Raw genomic sequence first — 20,000 nt, 5'->3', positions numbered from 1 at the left:
TGTAGCTTATTTGACGCACGATGTTAATATTATTTTACTAGCTGACCCGGCAAACCTTGTATTGCCAAATTTAATTGTGGCTCTTGCACTATAACACAGTTTTTCTAATGTTTTTTTCTTAATTTTCTTAACTTGTTCTACGTATGAACATAGCTACCATGAGGACAATTTGCACCGTTCAAAAATCTTGTTGATCATTTCATTCATTAATAAGTTATATTGTTGGGTATGTAAACTCATTTGTATATACTTTGGAAGGCCAGCTCTAGAGGCACGTTATCTTCCATTTGGTACATACATAAGTTAATATTTCTATTAGAACATGCTACTTACCTGAGAAAGAAATAATTCGTATTATATTATTTTTTTTATCTTTGGTTGATTTTTTACGTGAAGGCCCATTCTTTCATAATGCAAAAAGAACAGCCTATTTTTAAAGATGGAAAAATCTCAGATACAGAACGCTGTTTGGTGGTCTGGTTGCTAACCAACCCTTTATCAATGTAACTTAAAGGGAGGAATCGATCATAGAGTTCACAGTTCAACTGCCATAAACTACACAACAGCGCCTCTCGAAAGAAAAACCTTCGATAGAATGAAAGATACATTTAGGTATGTTGTAAATTTTAGCAGTTGATCCGTATAGAAAATGTAACAGTGTGACTTGAAAGAACAGCCTATTACTAAAAGAAGGAAAAATCTCCGATGAAGTGAGCATTACAAACAGCAGGAAGTACAACCTGTGTGACAAAGAGGGCATGGTGATCATTCTGTGGATTCAATGAACTTTCGGCGTGATGTCCATTCAGGCTAATCCTCATTCGGCTCTATAAACGTCGTCCTAGTTATGCAAAAATTTCTAAAACATTTTTATGAGAACCCCCTCCACCCTCTGGAAGGACTCACAATATCATATACATTTCATGCCTTCGAAAATGTCCACATGCCAAATTAGTTTGTTTTGCACATATTATGCAGACATTCTCTGCATTCTGTTTAGGATGGTGGAGTGTTGCTCCCAGATGAAGGAGGGGTCACAGACCCTCAACTTTTGAAATATTCCTTCCCTTCAAAACCCTCCACATTCCATTTTTATTTTTTTTTTATTTGCTTGATTTTTTTTTAGTTATGAATCATGTTTTATCTGTATGAGAATCTTTACCTTTATCCACCACCATAGAAACATTTACTGTCTTTACAAACCTCCACATTTTTGGCTAAGAAGAAGTTCAAACGTTTATCAGTACATGCTTATTACCTGAGAAACACAGTTTGTGTTTAGTTGTCTGAATAAATTTTATCTTTTGTCAATCTTTTCTTTCTAAAATTCCCTGGAGTGTAATGCGGAAGAATTAGTTATTTTTAAAAGAAAGAAAAATTTCAGATCATCTATTTAGCTGTGTGACTTCAAAGAACGGCATATTATTAAAAGAAGGAAAAATCTCTGATGGAGTGAGAAGCATAAATATCGGGAAGTACAACCTGTGTGACAATGTGGGAATGATGACCATACTGCCTAATGTCTGTTCGAGATATTGTTCATTCGGCTGCATGACGTTCGGCCTAATGGTCCTTTCCCTTTTTATAGATGGAAGGGAACTCACAATATTATTGACATTTCCAGCCTTTAAAAACCTCCATAAACCAAATTTAGTTCCTTTTGCTTTTTTACTGCTTTGTAACCGTTGGGTTACAATTTGTTGGTTTTTGCTTTGTCTTTTATGTTGAGTGTCGGACCATTACGTTTCTTGTGTAAAACAGTATGAAAATATAAAAGAAATTAAAGGATCAATTACCGCTGTAACTTGTCACTAAAAATTATGTACCATGGCACAGTGTACAAATTCGAGCGAAAAAACGGACGCAATTCAGTTCCGGCCGCTAAGCAAACGACAAGTACCCATTCCTAAGCAAAAAACTGCGAGGAATCGAATGGTGCTAACCCCTTTCCTGAAAAACATCGGCAAGTGTCTCATTTTGGCCATTTTCCCCTAAAAATGTCAAAAATGCTTAAACATATCAAACCAAAATCCAGAAAAAGTAAGGGGAAATCCTGAAAATTCCAAAAAGTTCATGTAGCAATGTCAGACAACTTAGTTTAGTAAATGTTTTCCACTTCTGATCACAATAAGTGTCTCATTTTGTCCAATATCCCTTATAAAATGAGAATATTGGAGAATTTCGGATGAATTTGAACAAAAAACTATAAACTGTCGTTCAAAAGTCGTGCTACTATATGGAGAAACCTCAAATTGATCATGTCTTGTCCATCACATTCAGATATGATGTCTCATTTTTTCCAATATCCCCTATAAACTAAGAATATTTGAGAATTTTTGATGAATTTCAACAAAAAAACCATGCAAAGTCGTTCTAAAGTCGTAATACTGAATGGAGAAACCCCAAAAAGATCATCTTTCACACATATCATTCAAAGATGATGTCTCATTCTGTCCAACATCCCCTATAAAATGAGAATATCTGAGAATCTCAGATGAATTTAAACAAAAAACTATACAAAGTCGTTCAAAAGTCCTGCTGTATAATGGCAAAACCCTAAACGGATCATCACTTGTTCAACATATTCAGAAATGATGTCTCATTTTGTCCAATATCCCCTAGGAATTAAAAATACATGAAAATATTCAAAACAGAATATATCAGTTGGAAACATGTTCAAATTTTCGCCAATTTACGTCCGATTTCAAGAACCTAGGTTTCATTCAAACGATTATAAGTCAAAGAAACTTTAAACAGGGTTTAGGTGAAACTTTTCAAAAATATTTACATGTAAATTTAACCCAAAGTTAGCATATGTTCTAAAACATAAACTTGAACTAACGGCAGTGTCACTGGAAATTGGGTCGAATTTAAAGATGAGAGCGGTAATTTAACCTATTTTCTATTAGCTTTCAACTGATTTTTGCCGAGTTTAGCTAAAAAATCTAGGGAAAAAGGGAAAAAGGTAAGGAAAATTTACTATTGATGTAATGCATTGGGGACAATAACTTCAATAAGACACTCTATAATTCAATAAAATTGGAATCAATAGGAAATGGCACCATGAGATCATTCCGACATCCCAACATAAAATTACGATACATTTGAACAATTTTCAACAGATAGTTTTTGTTATTAAATATTTTTATTTCCTAGGGGAAACGACAAAATCAGACGTCATCACTGAATATGATGAACAATTAATGATTCGCTTGGGGTTTCTCCATTAGATAGCATGACTTTTGAACACCTTCGCATAGTTTTTTGTTCAATTTCATCCGAAATTCTCAAATATTCTCAATTCATAGAGAACATAGGACAAAATGAGACATGATATCGAAATATGATGAACAAGAGATGATCCGTTTGGGGTTTTATTATAAGATAGCACGACTTTTGAACGGCTTTGCAGGGTCTTTTGTTGAAATTCATCCAAAATTCTCAAATATTCTCAATTCATAGGGGATATTGGACAAAAAGAGACATCATCTATGAATGTGATGGACAAGACACGATCCGTCTGGAGTTTCTCCATGTAGTAGCACAACTTTTGAACGACTTTGCATGGTTTTTTGTTGAAATACATCCGAAATTCTGAGATATTTTCGTTTTATAGGGGATGTTGGACAAAATGAGACATCAGTTCTGAATGTGGTGGACGAGAGATGATCTTTTTGGGGTTTCTTCATTCAGTATTACGACTTTTGAACGACTTTGTTTTTTGTTGAAAAACATCTAAAATTCTCAAATATTCTCAATTTATAGGGGGTATTAGACAAAATGAGACATCATATCTGAATGTGATGGACAAGACATGATCAATTTGAGGTTTCTCCATATGGTAGCACGACTTTTGAACGACTGTCATAGTTTTTTGTTCAAATTCATCCGAAATTCTCAAATATTTTCATTTTATAGGGGATAATGGACTAAATCAGACACTTATTGTGATCAGAAGTGGAAAATATTTACTAAACTAAGTTGTCTAACATTGCTACATGAACTTTTTGGAATTTTTAGGATTTCCCCTTACCTTTTTTGGAATTTGGTTTGATATGTTCAAGTATTTTTGACATTTTTAGGGGAAAATGACCAAAATGAGACACTTGCCGATGTTTTTCAGGAAAGGGGTTGGCACCATTCGATTCCTCGCAGTTTTTTGCTTAGGAATGGGTACTTGTCGTTTGCTTAGCGGCCGGAACTGAATTGCGTCCGTTTTTTCGCTCGAATTTGTACACTGGCTTTAGAAATGTGCGGCAACGAAATATCAAATGACGGGAAAGGGCGAAAATTAGAATTCTATCACATATTGCTAACAGGCATCCGTGTGCTGTGGTTGTTTTAACACTACATAAGGCAATGGCAACCATATTCTTTATTAACAACGCTGGGTTTGTCTTCTGTCCTGAACCAAGCTTTAATCACAATTTGGGAGCTGTTTGTTGACTGAAAAACGATTAAATTTGACTGCTTGAAAAAAAAAAAGGCTCAAACTTACTGTAAAACCTATGATTTTGTAAATATATTAAGAAATAATCAAATTACTGGTTTACATGATCTGTATTACGCAGTGTATATTATGTGTTTCGCCTTTTTCCACTGCGAAATCTTTTTTTCAAGCTGTTTGTCGCAGTCTTAAGAAGAAAAATACATCAAACAGGCAGTGGCAAGAATATTGCCGCCAACGCTGGTGGTCTAAATGGGTGGCGGCAACTATATTTCCACCAGTGTTTTTGGGCTAAACGGGCAAGTATTTTGTTATTTAAATTTTTGAGTGTTTTTCTTATACAAAAGTGGTTTTGTACATTTAATCATGCATATAATCATTTCCATAATAGTCTGCGTTGACACCTCGTTTAGTTTTGTCGGCCTTATTATGGGTTAATAGTCCAGTGATAAAATTCGGTGCAAGAACCTCACCCGCCTTTCCTAGTAGGAGCTAGGCTGTGCTCTGGGGAAGAGTACTGCTCAGGTAAATTTGAATACCCTGCACCATAGCTGTAGATATGTTTAAAATGAACCGTCCATTAGGACCTCGTTGCTTGGATTTTTAATAGGTCTCCGTCCAACACACATTGTAAATGAGCGTGAGTCCTCATAGGAGGATAATATCTCGGGCCGAAGGACCTAAACGTAAGGGAACTTTCCCCTCTCGGCCGTCCAAGGTGGTTAGTCTACGTTCGGCCAATTGCGTTTATTTGGGTTGACGCCTCCTTTTCCAAAGGAGGGACAGTCTTACACTATCATAGACGCATTTCTTGCCTCCATAAACCTCTATATGCCAAATTTGGCCCCATTTGCTTGATTAGTTATCGGATTATTCAAAAATGTCTGATACATTTGTATGGGAGCCCATCTTTCTAGAAGGGGTGGAGTCTTTCCGCCCTCCATTTGAGAGCCAATCCTTAAGTTGAATTTTTCATTGAAATTATTTTTTAATAAAATTCGCCTAAACCATGTTTAAAATCGGATGCTTCTCAGCGGAGATATGGGCTTCAAATAAATAGAATTCTTTTGAGGTGATAACAAAAAGCTTTTGATCGGGAGTGAACTGCATCGGAATTCTATAGTTCTGTTCAATGAAAAAAGTTGAACATTGTTGAAGTTGCTGTATCCCGCTCTTACCCATTTTTTGACGAATAGGTAAGATCAGGATGCAGTAAGTTCAACAACGTTCAACCTAGATCATTGAACAGGACTTATGTTTTCGTTGGCCTTATTCGAAGGGCCTGAGCATGACGACATTGAATTGCCACAATAGTGTGGAGTTTTTCTCGTGGATGAATTATGAATAATCTTAGCGGTTAACACTGGTAGTACCATACTTGTCAATTGTCGTATACTTTTCTACCAGGATCGTCGTTTTGACCCATTTGATTCTCTCCACTTAGAATCCATCCCTCGGCCGGATTTCTAGCAATCCAAGGTCGTTCGAGTGCATTATCGATCCTTAAAGCAGCTGTTGAATTTCGCGGTCGGTGGACGCCTGCGCGACCATTCTGCGTCCCGTTATCGTCGACTCTTGCGGGCATGTCTGTACCAATGATGGTAAATTCGGACCGCCTGAATCCTGCAGCGCCGAAATATGCTGATCATCATCAATGCTAGCGTACTCCTATTTTGGAAATATTCTTGTTATTATCACGCTAGATTACAAATTTCACACGCAACTTAAACCTCACCTTATCCAACGCTTTTAGATCTAAGCGAAAAAAAGGTGTCTTACCTGCTCTTTCTGACTGCCTTGGCCTGGCCGCCTCCATAGTTCTATTTCAAAGGTAAATTACCTTAGATAATCGGGTTTCGATGCCAAAATAGCACTGGTCGAGCACTGTCTGTTTTGAACGCTCATCTAAATTTGTACTTTCCGGCAAACGTCGTACTGCCTGCCTACTGTGTTTTTTGACACACAGCTCCATAGGGACGTCCCCAGCGAAGTCATCTGTATGGGAGCCCCCCGTTCCAGAGACCGGAGAGGTCACACACCAAGCTAAGAACCTTCCCCGGCCCCAAACGCACTTACATACAAAATTTCACACCGATAGGTTCAGTAGTTTCCAAATGCATAGCGGTCAGACAGACAGACAGACAGACAGACAGACGGAAATCCATTTTTATATATATAGATAGATAGATATTTCAGATTATCAACCGAAGAATCTAGTAATTCAACCAAATGCCATCAAGATGACGAGGAAAATAGGATGATTCGGGCAGACAACTGATTCTAAGAAGTCCAACTACGGTGCGCCTGAACGTTGACCAAGCGTATCCTTTGGAGTTTACCCTTCCACTAACAACACCCAAGTACCCGTGACACCTAGGCCTGAGAGATCGTAGAGCTGTCTACATCTTTCATAGGTGTCCAAAACTAACCATCCTTTCCCTTTCCTCAGCAGTTGCAAGGACGTGGCCAGGACAGTTCTCGATCATTGGAGGATTGCGTCAGTCTTGTCTAAGAGTCAGAGATTAGTCCCAAATCTTTGTGCTTTGGTTCGGACGGGAAGGAGGCAACCCTCATAACAGCGGTCTAGGACTGTACCACCTACGAATTTGTGCGACTCGCTTAATGGTAATGCTAATGCTAATATAGAAGGATGCCATCTACAACATAACCTGATTCAGTTCCAACCCAGGCTGGAATGGGATTCAAAACAAACACGACAATTCGAGAGTTCGAAGGTACGCTGCTGCCACCTGGAAAAAGTTTACTGTATGCGTGAAGGACCGATTTTTTAGCATGGGGAAGCATAGGAAGTCAGTTTTCAAATGCTTCTAAAAAATTCAAAACAATATTTAATTAAAAGCGGGTTGGTGTATGTGATGAGAAATTCAATTAGCAAACTTTTCAGCATATAATTTTGATTAATAAGTTTTTTCTCATATTAGGTACTGATTGTGTAGAAAACGAAGATTCTTAACCCGTACATCAATCCGTTTTTAATTAAATAATGTTTTGAATTTTTAAGAAGCTTTTTAAAATTGACTTCCTATGCTTCCTCATGTTAAAAAATCGGCGCTTCACGCGCATGATCAACTGTGGTAATTTGCTTCGTAGTCCCCAATGGTAAACTAAAAACAGTATCGTGTGCAAAACAATAAAACCCTTCAACAAAAAATGTTACAACTTCCAATCTGTCATCGGTTATATCTACACATGCTTGAACTGTTCAGCATGACTCTAAGAAAAAGTTACGCATTGTTTGTTCGAAATAAAAGGTCAAAAATGTTTATATGACTGTTGATAACCTGAGGTCTGAAGAACAAGAACGAGCGTAGATTCATTTCTTTAGAGTTTGCTGTTCATGAAACGCACGAGCTTAATCACACAATTTTATTCAAGCTGATGTTGGAAATATGTTTAGGGTGTGTCCTAATCTCGATTTCTCGGATACTTTTTCAAAACGACGTATAATACACGCAAATCCTATGTTGATACGTCGTTTTGAAAAAGTATCCGAGATTTAGCCCTTAGTTCACCACCACCGCCACGCTTGTTGTGTAGGTATATCAAACAGAGATGATGAAGTAAAAATATTGGCACAAGTGCTTCGTTATTCCCGCTAAGAGGATAAACATTGCTGCCTGCGTGCTAACTTCTGTATTTAGTTTATTGCTTGAAGCCATCATCCCCTTCCCTCTGTTGAGGCCCCTGCTCACTGTTTACGGCGGCCGTTCCCTATCGATGGTGATTATGATGTCGCGCGTTTCTAATGAACGAGGGGTGCCAAACCTTCACCGACTTGCCAGGCCAGGCCTTCTCTACTGATGGTTGTTGGTTGCTGGATTGACATTTATTATCGCGCTCCTGGTCGACCAACAACAAAACAACCCGAAGCACAAACCAAAGCTATCCAGCTTCAGGCAGGGTCCATCGTGATCACGGTGTGGTACGGTTCTGTCCAATGAAGTCAATACTGTATAACGGAGCTTCCATGGGAAGCCATCTGGTTACCTTGGTAACTTGTAGAACGCTTGTACAGAACACTACAAATGCAAACATCACAAAATAATAACAAGGGACACAAAACATAAACCAAAAATGCAAAACGAAGTACGATTCCAGGATAACATTTCATAACTGTTGTTGGTCCTTAGGTTTATCCTGTGGCTGTAACTTTTTTAGTTGTTTTAAGTAGACCTAGGTAACCATGTGAAAACGGTTAATTGTTTTTAAACCATTTTTTGAATAGGAAATACACTTAAAAACCTAAAAACAATCAAAATTTTGTGGCTTTCCACGGGCTGAAAATCTTTCCGATAATTCAGCTGTCAGATCCTCGGTAATCTATTTGCTGAGATCAGCTACAAAATTCAAGCAATATCCTAAATTATATTACTGCAAAAGATCAATCCTTTCAGTGTCACCCACTTCTACGGTAATTGGAATCTGTTCGCATCCTGCGGTGTGTGATGGTGCTGCCGAATGTTTGCTCACGTAACGCTTGCCAACATCTGTCAACTTTCGGCAAATGATAGACGCAGAGATATTTAGGCAGCCGAATGACATGGCCATCTACGTTCCGTCTGCTGGAAAAGCTATCCACTTTAACGCATCGGTTTCGCAAATTTAAGAGCGAAGCTGAGAATTTCCCTCCGTTTTTTTATGGCCTACTGCGTACGTGTGAATTTTAATGGTCGTAAAAATATTTATTGGCACATTTCGATTCCTCCTCATGTGTGCGCGAGGTTTAAAACATTAACAATCCCGCAAGGTTTCGGGGTTTTTGACGATCCAGCGGAGAGAAAACTTCGCCCAATCCTTGAACAACTTTTAACTCAATCAGCGACAACGTTCCACCCGAACGGAGATTGTAAACTATAAAAATCGGTGGTTTCTTTACGACTTTTCCACGTAGCATCGGGGTCGATCGATTTGACCCAACTTTCTTCCGCATCCTGTTTTCTTGTTCGACGGGACCGCTACTGTGGATTGGGGAAAGGTCGAGGATGCAAATCGGATTAGAATCGAATTAGTGCGATTACGGAGGATCACTGGCGGTGGTTGAGTCAGGGGGTTGAATTAATTATTCACTCGGGATGCGGCAAGGTGTTTAGCTATAAAATGTGCTCCCTAGAGAAAAGTTCCACTTTGAAATAGACATCAAGGAGGTTGATAAAGATTTGAATCATCCCAGATTGGAACGTAGATACGGCAAGATCTTCGGCAAAGTTGTAGCTGATATAGTAGCCTAGGAGTACCAAGGGTTAACTAACCCTCTAGGGCACTTGGGAAAATGCTATGGTCGATTGAATGAAAAACATCGTTTTTCCACAGTAATTACAAACTTTGAAGGGCTTGTGCAGTCTCAAATTCCAATTAAATGAGCTCAAATTTTGTGAGAAGGCATAGAATCTGGTTATGAATCGAATAAGCGGTGTGGAGCAAAAACGATTTTTTGAACCACGCTAATAAATATGTAGTTGTCCCACAAATGATAAGGAATGAGGAGTGAGCAATTAGGAGTAAAGAGTGGGCAATAATGATTGAGGAATTAGCAATGTAAACACTTAGAAAAAATCCCCGACTTGGGTAATATTTTACCGAACCTCATGTTTTGTTTACCGGATGAAAATCGGTAAAGCAGGAAACATTTATCGATTTTTGTTAAAGTTAGACAGATAAACGATAACATTTTACCGACATTTTATAATTCCTAACAGAATGTCGGTAAAAATTCATTACCGAACGCTCAGCAGTTGAGATTTCGGTGAAAATTACCGAACGCGACTAACTGTGTACAATGTGAAGTGAGAAGTTTGAGTAAGTTGCGAGGATTCCCCTGTGAAGAGTGCAGAATGTGAGACTGTGAGGAGAGGCAAGTGCGCGAGCAATTCCGAGCATAAGTAAGAAGTTTGGCGTGATATGTGAAGCGTGAGCTGTGTGATTAGCGAAAAATGAGAAGTGAATACTTAATAGAGTAAAGTAATGAGTGTAAAGCAGTAAGGAGTGTGAAACATTGAGAACTGAGGAGTGAGTAGTGAAGAGTTGAGAATGATAAGAAAAAGTGAACAGTGATTTCTAAGTACTGAGCAGTGAAGAAGGAGTAGTGAGATGTGAGCAATGCAGAGTGAGGAGTGAGTTATGAAGAGCGAGAAGTGAGAAGTGAGTAGTGAGGAATATGCAGTTAAAAGTGAGGAGTGAAGTGAGTAGTGAGGAATATGCAGTGAAAAGTGAGGAGTGAAAAGTACGCAGCGTAAAATGAGGAGTGACAAGTAAGCAGTGATTGATAAACAGTAATGAGCGTGAAGCAGCGAGAAGTAAGCATAAATAGAGAATGAAGAACGAGGAGTGTGAAGCATTAAAGAGTGAAAAGATAAAACTGAGAAGTGAGCAATCAGTTACAAATAGTGTTCGTGAGTTGCAACGTGTACATACACGAGCACAGAAACATAAGAAATATGTGTTTCGTGATTTGAAGTTGCGATTCGTGTGTGTTTCAGTTTAACAAGGATTAAACATGACGATGAATCTGGGTGTGTTAGTGGAATAACAAGGATTACTCGTCGAGCCCCTTCCAAAAATATCCATATTGCATCAGTTCCCATGTTGCAAGTACAGTGGAACCTCTTTTTATACCATTGACTGGGGGTACACAAATTTAAAAAAAAAAACATAAAAAAGGTATTTTTGCGCATAAATTAAGTCGGGGTTTGTAATAAGGGCATCTCGTTTTTTAACTCGAGAACTCAATAACTTTTCAACTGCTTGACCAACTGCAAATCTTTTAGAGTGCCTTGCAGATATGTGCTAAAAACATTGTGAATAATCTGGACCTCTAGAAAAAATTTCAATATGGATAAATATTAAGAACCTTCAGGAAAATACAAATTTTACAATAAATATGACCTTTTCGGCAAAGTGTTGACTGGTACAATGGTATTTTTTTTTTCTTTATAATAACAAAGAATTTGCCTCTAGAGGAACTTCTGGCAAGAATTCATGCAGGAATTAAAGAAATATCCGAATGAATACTCAGAAAAATCTCTATCGAAATCGCTGGAGGAATTATTGTAGCAGAACAACCTAGAGAAATTGCCCCCAAAATCTGCAGTAGCATTTGAGGAGGATCCCAAAAGGTAACCATAGTATAATCTATGAAAAATCCGTGAATGAGTTGCTGGAAGAAACCTGGGGGAGAGAAAACCCCAGAGCAATTCCCTAAGAAACGCGTGAAGTCCCTGGAAATACTCTGGATCTATCTTCGGAGGGAATCTCTTCGAAAATTGCTTGCAATATACACAGCAAATAATTTTGTAATATCCAGGCGCGTATTTTTTGGTGATGTAACCAGTTTCGAACGTAATTTCACTCGGTTACATCGTTTTCCAACAATTATCACACTCACCATGTACACCCTAGTTGGCACCGGAAAGTGTCAACAAACCCATTCCAGCAGACACCTAGAAGCAGTATCATATTTATCACCAACCTTCTAGCTCGGTGAAATAGCCGAGAGGCAAGGGATATGCCTCACAATCAACGGATATGTGTACGAATCCATGCCAATATTTTACTTATATATGATTCATCTATAGATCCGCTTCTAGCGATTGCTAGACCCACTGTCAAGCTGCGGCGGCTAATTTGTTGCATGAAAATGACGTAATTATTTACATCACTTTTACGACGCGACTGATGTGCAGCGAAAATGATGTGATATTACAAGATTTTTTTTGCTGTGTACCTAAAAAGAAATCCTGAGAGAACCATTGCAATATTCCTCGACAAATTCCAGACGAAATCGCTGCAGTAATATCTGACAAAACAACTCGCAAAAAATCATTTCATGATTTCTAAGACATGCACCAGGAGGAGTTTTCAGAGATTTTCTCTGAGAAATCGCCAAAGAAATCCCCGCAAAACATGTACGAACCATTATATCGAAGATTCCGTTTACTAATACAACGGCACCATGAAAAAGATAATGTAAATGGTGTTGGTTCTAAGTTAGATTGACTTTCTATTCCGCAGAGTTTCAACTGCTCTGTGGCCTAGTTTGTTAAAACACCGATCTAGCAAATTCGTAGTCTTGGAATCGATTCCCATCAGTACGGTATATATTTATTTTGGTTGATTTCCGACTGTCTTGATAATTTATGAGATTTTTTTTGCGATATATCGGTCTTCGAAACAACCGGTTAGGTTAAAAGCCGACGTTTCGAATGTTTATTCATTCATCCTCAGGGTAAATTACAAATTTCACATTTAGTTTATTAACATACAACATACAGATTATACAAGTTACTTACACAGTTTTTTCTATGCCAAGTGGTTTTTAAACATGGATTTTAGAACGGCTGTCAAAATAACACTGCAATATTTAAACAAAATTCGGACATAGTGACTAAATTCATTTAAATAGGTCTAACATTTAACGTAGCACAAACTTTAGTAATGGAAATTATTTCCACCACAGTTCATCCCGATGGGAGAATCGTGCGAAAAACCGCATTATTCTGTATGTTGTAGGAAAGAAATTTACTTTGTCATATGCGCTTATTCCATATTGGATGGAAAATAGCCAATAAGATTTTTCATCTTACCTTTCCCAATGACTTATTAGGTAGAAGCAAAAATATGTAGAGCCTCAATAACCAGCCCCTATAGCACAAGAAATCAAATACAAATTGTACAACATTTCCCGATTCAATTCTACTTAACTTACGCCTTCACATTTTTTCTCGTTTTGCGTATGACGAAGGCAACCTCACCAAAGCAGCAACTAGCCGAATTGTTCTCCATTACCGTTCAGTTTTAATGTCTTCAGTTTCACCTACTAAACTAAACTTCAATTCACACCCCACTGTGGCACTTCAAAATTGGATTATACTGCTGTAGAATACAGCAAAAGTTGCTCAATTATTGGAATAAAATGCTTTTCTCCGTAGGTAAATATATTATGAAAGCTAAAAAGTGAATTGAAAGCAAACTGGCATTGGGCGAGGAGCTTGAATAAACTTGATCATAATTGGTCAGTGCTTAGTATAAAGGGAATTGGATAAAAACCCTATCTGTACCTTTGTACAGATGAGCATTTTTGAATTCAAAAACTCCAAAAGAGCTATCCTTTACTGTATTGACAAAACAACTTATTTGTACAGATGCGTTACTAGTGATTATGCTTCCATTCTGAAGTGAACTTTCCAACAATTCGAAAGTATTGATCATAAAGTAGGCATATTGCATACATCAAAGTATCGATCATGTGAACAACACTTCTCTGGAGAAATAGACTTAAATGTTGTGTAGTTTTATGTATAAGCAACTCAAAAATATGTTTCTAAGACACGGGTGGGGGGGGGATCTAGCGTAGTGGTTAGGCTTCTGACTATAAATCAGAAGGTCATGGGTTCATTTCCCACCCCCTCCAGGGGTGAGTGGGGAAGTCTACGGACTATAAAAGAAAAAGTCAGTCTCCGGACGGTAAAACAGAATTGTAAAGTCTACGGACTAACAGGAATTCACTGTACCATATGAAAACAGTCGATAAAGAAGAAACTTTGTAAACTCCACGGAGTATAAATAGTGACAGGTTGGACATATGACCTGCGATGCCGGTCCATAAGGAGGTGTGTGCGCAAAAGAAAAGCACCACCGAATCAGAAGTAAGAAGAAGAAGAAGAAGACACGGGTGAGGTATAGATATGGGTTAATCTCCTCACAAATAAAAGCTAATTAATTTGAATATATTCCCCCCGGAAACCACGACCCTTTCCCAACTCTTGTCTCCCCAACGCCAGAACTCAAAACTACGCATAACCTCAAAAACCGTCGTCGTCGTCACACGAGAGAAATAGAAACAAGCACCGCTCATCGTAGAATGTGCGCTAATAAATGTCACGATATAATCCCTTCGCTTCACACACCCCTACTATAGGATAACAACCCTACCTTGACATCCTAGCTAGCTGACAACCATCACCCAGCACCACCTACTCTACTCTCCAGATCAAATGTGAAATCATTTGCATAAACATCCACTTTTAATGCGACAATATCAAGAATAAGCGCCCATTCCGCCGTTAATAATTAGTCAGGATGGAGGTTATAACGTTTCATTCCGTTTCCTTCTCACCAGGTTTGGTTCCAGAACCGACGGGCAAAATTCCGGAAGCAGGAACGGATCGCCCAACAGAAGGTGTCTAGCAATAACAACAACAACAGCAACACAAGCAACAACAATAACAACGGTGCCGATTCGTCATCGGTCAAGAGCGAACAGAAATCGTCCAACGGTGGCGTGGCTGCCGGAAGTACAACCCCCAAGGATATCAAACCGGGTTCGCCGCTGTCCAATGTGTCCACCACGCCCAACTCGAGTGCTTCCTCCCACCAATCGAACGGAGACATTAAGCCGATTAATGGTAAGATATCCTTTAAAAATTACTTTATAAACTGCAAACAAGTTTAAAGAGGTAACCACTCAAAACTATAACGTTATGATACAACTTATGGTTCATTACCATTGAAACTTCCATGTCCTTTTCTATTGTCTTCAACATTCAAGTAAAAGTTCAATGCAACCATACCACACATGGTATGAATAAAATAAATTAAGTACTCAAACCATATCTGCGAATTGAATCAAAACATTCAAGCAAACCAAATTGATCTGTTGAATTTGAACTATTCTCTTTACCATCCAAAACACAAGATCAAGATTATCAGACTAAGAATATCTAAAAACATCCCGCACGTCTTCCAGTCAGTCGGTGCCGTAGGTTGAATAATGGATGGAATTGTTTAATCAAGAAAATTGCTTGTTACACCGTTCATTTATACGAATTAACGTCAGATAATTTGGGAAAATGTCGCGCCATGGAGCGTCACCACGGCCGACCGTCTTCCTGCCTGACGCACACGTGACACTTACAGAACAGAAACACAAGCATACATGCGTTATCGTTCCTGCTAGAAGAGACAGAACCATCATGATGACGACGATGTTTGGTGGGATTCCCTTTTCGTAGCAGAGCAGCCGTAGCCTACTCTGGTTGGGTACCTTCTCATCGTTTGGAGAAATTCATCTCCTTCTCGGAGGAAAATGAAAAGCAAATGTTTTTGGTGGAAAATAAACGTAGTAGGCAAAGTTAAAATGGAAAGTGTTCTATCCTAATATTACCACTAGAAGTAGGATTATATTTGCCAATGAAAATACATATGTTGCATATGAATTAGCATATATTTTTCAATAATAGCATATTTTGATATGAATATCAAAAAGTGATATTGGTTTGATTGGTATAAGAGATAAAAGATCTAAAAATAATATCGAAAATTTACCCCAGGAACATCATCATCATATCATTTTTGGATTTTGTAAGATCTAACCAATAGCAGCGAGAAATTCGATTGATCTTAAAATATCAAATTTTGATATTGCCCCGATGACGATGTTCTAGGAACATATTTTAGATATTATTTTCAGATCCTTTATCTCTTATATCAACCATACCAATATCACGTTTGGATCGTCAGTAGTTCACTTCTACCCGGGTAGCATTACCTTTCGGCTTCTTCATACGACCATTTCTCTTCATACAGGGAATAGACAAAATGATCGTGACAAGCAAAAATTTCGCTTTTCAAAAAATGGTGAAAGAGCTGTAACTTTTTGAAAAGTGCATCAAAAAACCTTGAATTTTTACTGGAAGTTGAACTAATTGTGTATCAATGGTCAAAATTTGGAAAAGATCGGGCTATTCTACACGAAGTTAGAAAGATTCTAGAAAAAGTCAAAATTGTCCGACAGCCAACTTTGAACTGTTATATCTCTGGATTCAATGAACCGAAGGTAATGAAATTTTAAGCATTTATGACTCATATAATTAGCTTTGAAAAAAGTTTGACTAAACTTGAAATTATTAATATGAAAAGAAGTAACAGCGATTTCATTTATTTTATGATTTTTTAGTAAATTGGTTTAATTTAAATATGCTTCCCATTACTTTTTCAATTTATTGCTAGTTATTTTATAACTTCCTGTCAAAACATATTCATATTTGAGTCAATTAGAGGAAATTCAAATAAACTATAATTACCATCTCGAATTTTGAAGCGATGTTGAAATTTACGATAATTTGGTGTTCTATCAGAAAAATAATCTAAACGCTATAATTTTCGACCGCGTTAACAATTTTAGGTTATGTCAAAAGTTTTTGAAAGCTTATTATATAAGTCATGAACGCTCAAAATTTCATAACATTTGGTTCATTAAATCCGGAGATAAAACAGTTCAAAGTTGGCTATCGGATGATTATGACTTTTTCAAGAATCTTTTAAACTTCATGTAGAATAGCCCGATCTTTCTCAAATTTTGACCATGGATACACAACTAGCTGATCAACTTCCAGCAAAAATTTTAGATTTTTTGATGCATTTTATAAAAAGTTACAGCGTTTCCACCATTTTTTGGAAAATGAAAATTTTGCCTGTCCCGAACATTTTGTCTATCCCCTGTATGTCCGATTTCCCCACAACGCAACGGTGGCACTTCCCTGCAAACCCGAACAGAAGGGCATACCTTACAAATCCTTGCAAAGAGCAACCTGTGCTTTAATATCTCATGTGGGTTCGATTTTCCCAAATATTTTGTCGTACGAACACGTCGGAGTCCTGCACGAATGCAACACTAAAAGAATGGTGGAGATCCGTTGGCCCGTTTCCGAGCCTATTCGTGACATACAAACACCATTCCATTTTTATTTATATAGATTTAATAAAATTCCCAAGGTGGGCCAAAATACCTGCCCTGGCTAACATACGTCCACTATCCTACTTCTCCACTATGCAGTCTTTAATCGAATAAGACAAGATAAAAATATTGATAAAATGATACTATTTTGATCATATGAACTTAGTGTTTGACGCATTCATCACCAGTCCGACCTATTGCTGATTCACGTTTCAGGCAAGTAAACAGCTCTGCCAACGTTTCTAATGTGCTGGAGATAGTACTCATGTCGTCCGCAAAGTATACAAGTTGACCGGATTTCATGAAAACCGAACACCGACTGGCCAGTCCCCGGCTCGTCGTACACCTTCGAGAGCGTTATTGAAGAGTAAGTATGAGGGTCCGTCACCTTATCGCAGTCTCCGGCGAGATTCGAATGAACTGACTATCAACCGGTGCAGACAGGTGACTTCTCTGGGTCCATCTTGATGAGTTCAGCTGCGATGCCATCCTTACCTTCGTTGAACTGGTTAATGACATTCTTAACTTCCCTCAGCTTGGGAATTTGGGTTCTGTGACAAAAGGTCGAAGGTCAAAAGGCCGAAGGTCAAAAGGTCGAAGGTCATAAGGTCGACAGACAAATAGTCGAAAGGACAAAATGTCGAAAGGACAAAAGATCGAAGGGTCGAACCGTCGAAAATACAAGTGATCAAAAGGTCGAATGATCGAAATGGAAAAATAACTAGGTCAAAAGGTCGAAAATACAAATGGTCAAAAGGTCGAAAGGTCAAAATCAAAAAATAACTATGACAAAAGGTCGAAAATGCAAGCGGTCGAAAGGGCTTAATCAAAAAATAAATAAGACAAAATATTTAAAAGAAGAAGGTTGAAAGGTTAAAAGCTCGAAGGCTGTAGATTAGCATTGGGCAATTTTGAGTCGATGTTCGCGATATCGATGTTTTTGTTCCGATTAATCAATTTTTTGAATCGATGTTGAAGCCCCACGAAATCGACCGAATCGATGTTTTACATTCGATTTTTCCATTCAAAAATATTTAACTTTTTTTTATCTGTATTAACGAGATTTTTAGCCCTAGGCAGGTCCACGGCAATATTTAATTTCTCTTTTTTTAGAATGCACTGTGTAGAACTTTACCATTAATAAAAAATTACCTAAAATCGAGGTAAAATGTACATAAAATCAAAGTTCATAAAATCGAGGGGCTTTATAATCTAGGGTTCACTAAATCATCTGTCTATCAGGTTTCTTGGGCAACCCCTCCCAGGAGTCTAAGTGAATCTTTCACAGGATTCTGGAGAAATCCTTTTTATAGTCGAGAAAGTCCCTTTCAGGGTTCTAGCGTATCCTTCTCAGGATTCTAGGTTAGTCCATCTCTGGGTTCCATTTTTTTTAGAATCCCTCTCGGGGTTCTAGCTGAATTTCCCTTAATAATGTGGAAGATCCCCTCGAAGGGTCCCTTTCAGAGTTCTGGGGTAATCTGATACATGAATCTAATGGGATGTCTTTCAATACTGCATGAGAATTTCTCTCAGGGTGATCCTGTGATTCAGGAAGAATCTATTACGGGAACCTGAGGAAATCCCTCTGGATTCTGGAAGATTTCCTCTTAAACTCCGAGAGAATCCATCTCAGAAAACTGGAGTAATCTCTCCCGGGATTCTAGAGAAATCCTTAATAGAATTCAGGGAGAATTCCTACTGGAAGAGTTTTTCTCTATTTTCTGGGATAAGGTCTCTCAGGATGATGGTGTTATAATTTTCAGCATTTTGAAGGAATCTCTCAAAGAATTTTAGAGGAACCCTCTGAATTGAGGAAAAAGCCCTTTAAAAATCCTGGAGGAATTTTACTCAGCAGTATTATAAAAGAATACCTATCAGAATTCTACGGAATCTCTGGATTCTAAGAAAATTCATTTCAGGATTTTGGGGTATTCCCTACCAGGGGTCCCTACCAAGGGTGGTATACCTTTTTTTCAGGATTCAGGGAAAATCCCTGACAAGATTATGGGAAGATTCTCTTGAGGTTCTGTTGTAATTATTTAAAGTATTCTAGAGGAATCACTCTCAGAGTTCTGGGACAACCCCTTTCAGGAGTTCAGGGGAGTCCTTTCAAAGATTCTGGGGGAATGCCTTTCAGGAATCTGCGGTATTTTTTCTGTTTTATGTGGGAATACCTCTTAGAATTCTAGAGAACCCTTCTCAGAATGCTGCGAAAGTTCATTCTATAAGTTTTCGTAATCCCTTCCAGGGAGAATCGTTATCAGATTTTCGGAAAATCCCGCTTAGGTTAATAGATATATTTCTCTCAAGAATCTGGAAGAACTCTTCTTATGATCCCTCTCATGATTCTGAGGAAATCACTCGTAGAATTCTGCGGAATACCTTTCGGGATTCTGGCAGAATGATTCTCAGCATTCTAAAAGATTCCACTCAGGATTTTAGGGGAATTCTGGGAGAATACTCAAAGGATTATGGAGGAATTCTTCTCAGGATACTGGGGGAATCCTATCTTCCAGAATTATATGAGAGTATATCTCAGGCTTCTGTGGCAGTCCCGCCAGGTGTTTTGAAGGAACCTTCTTCAGGATTCTGGAGTAATCCTTCTTAGAGTTCTAATCTACGCTTTTCAGGATGCTGGGTCAATTCTTTTAAGTTTTTTGGGGAACTCCGAAAATCTTTTTTTTTTTGTGAGAATCTCTCTCAGTATTCTACATTAATTTATCTCAATAATGTGGAAGAACCACGCTTGGAATTCCTCACAGGATTCTGGGAGAATTCATCTTAGGATTCTGGGATAATCGT

The 20,000-nt window shown here is 38.1% G+C and overlaps 1 protein-coding gene across 1 annotated transcript in view; it reads left to right on the top strand.

Annotated features, from left to right (window-relative positions):
* Positions 1–20,000, top strand: part of LOC115266894 (paired mesoderm homeobox protein 2B-like) — a 209,540-nt gene that overhangs the window by 176,124 nt on the left and 13,416 nt on the right. The window contains exon 3 of the mRNA XM_062856179.1: positions 14,583–14,868. Within this exon, the coding sequence (XP_062712163.1) occupies positions 14,583–14,868 (286 nt within the window). The remainder of the gene's footprint in view (positions 1–14,582; positions 14,869–20,000) is intronic.

The sequence above is a fragment of the Aedes albopictus genome, chromosome 3 (assembly GCF_035046485.1).
Source record: "Aedes albopictus strain Foshan chromosome 3, AalbF5, whole genome shotgun sequence".
In the NCBI taxonomy this organism is placed as follows: Eukaryota; Metazoa; Arthropoda; class Insecta; order Diptera; family Culicidae; genus Aedes; species Aedes albopictus.
The sequence above is the reverse complement of the archived record's forward strand: the minus strand, read 5'-3'. Positions and strand labels throughout refer to the sequence as shown.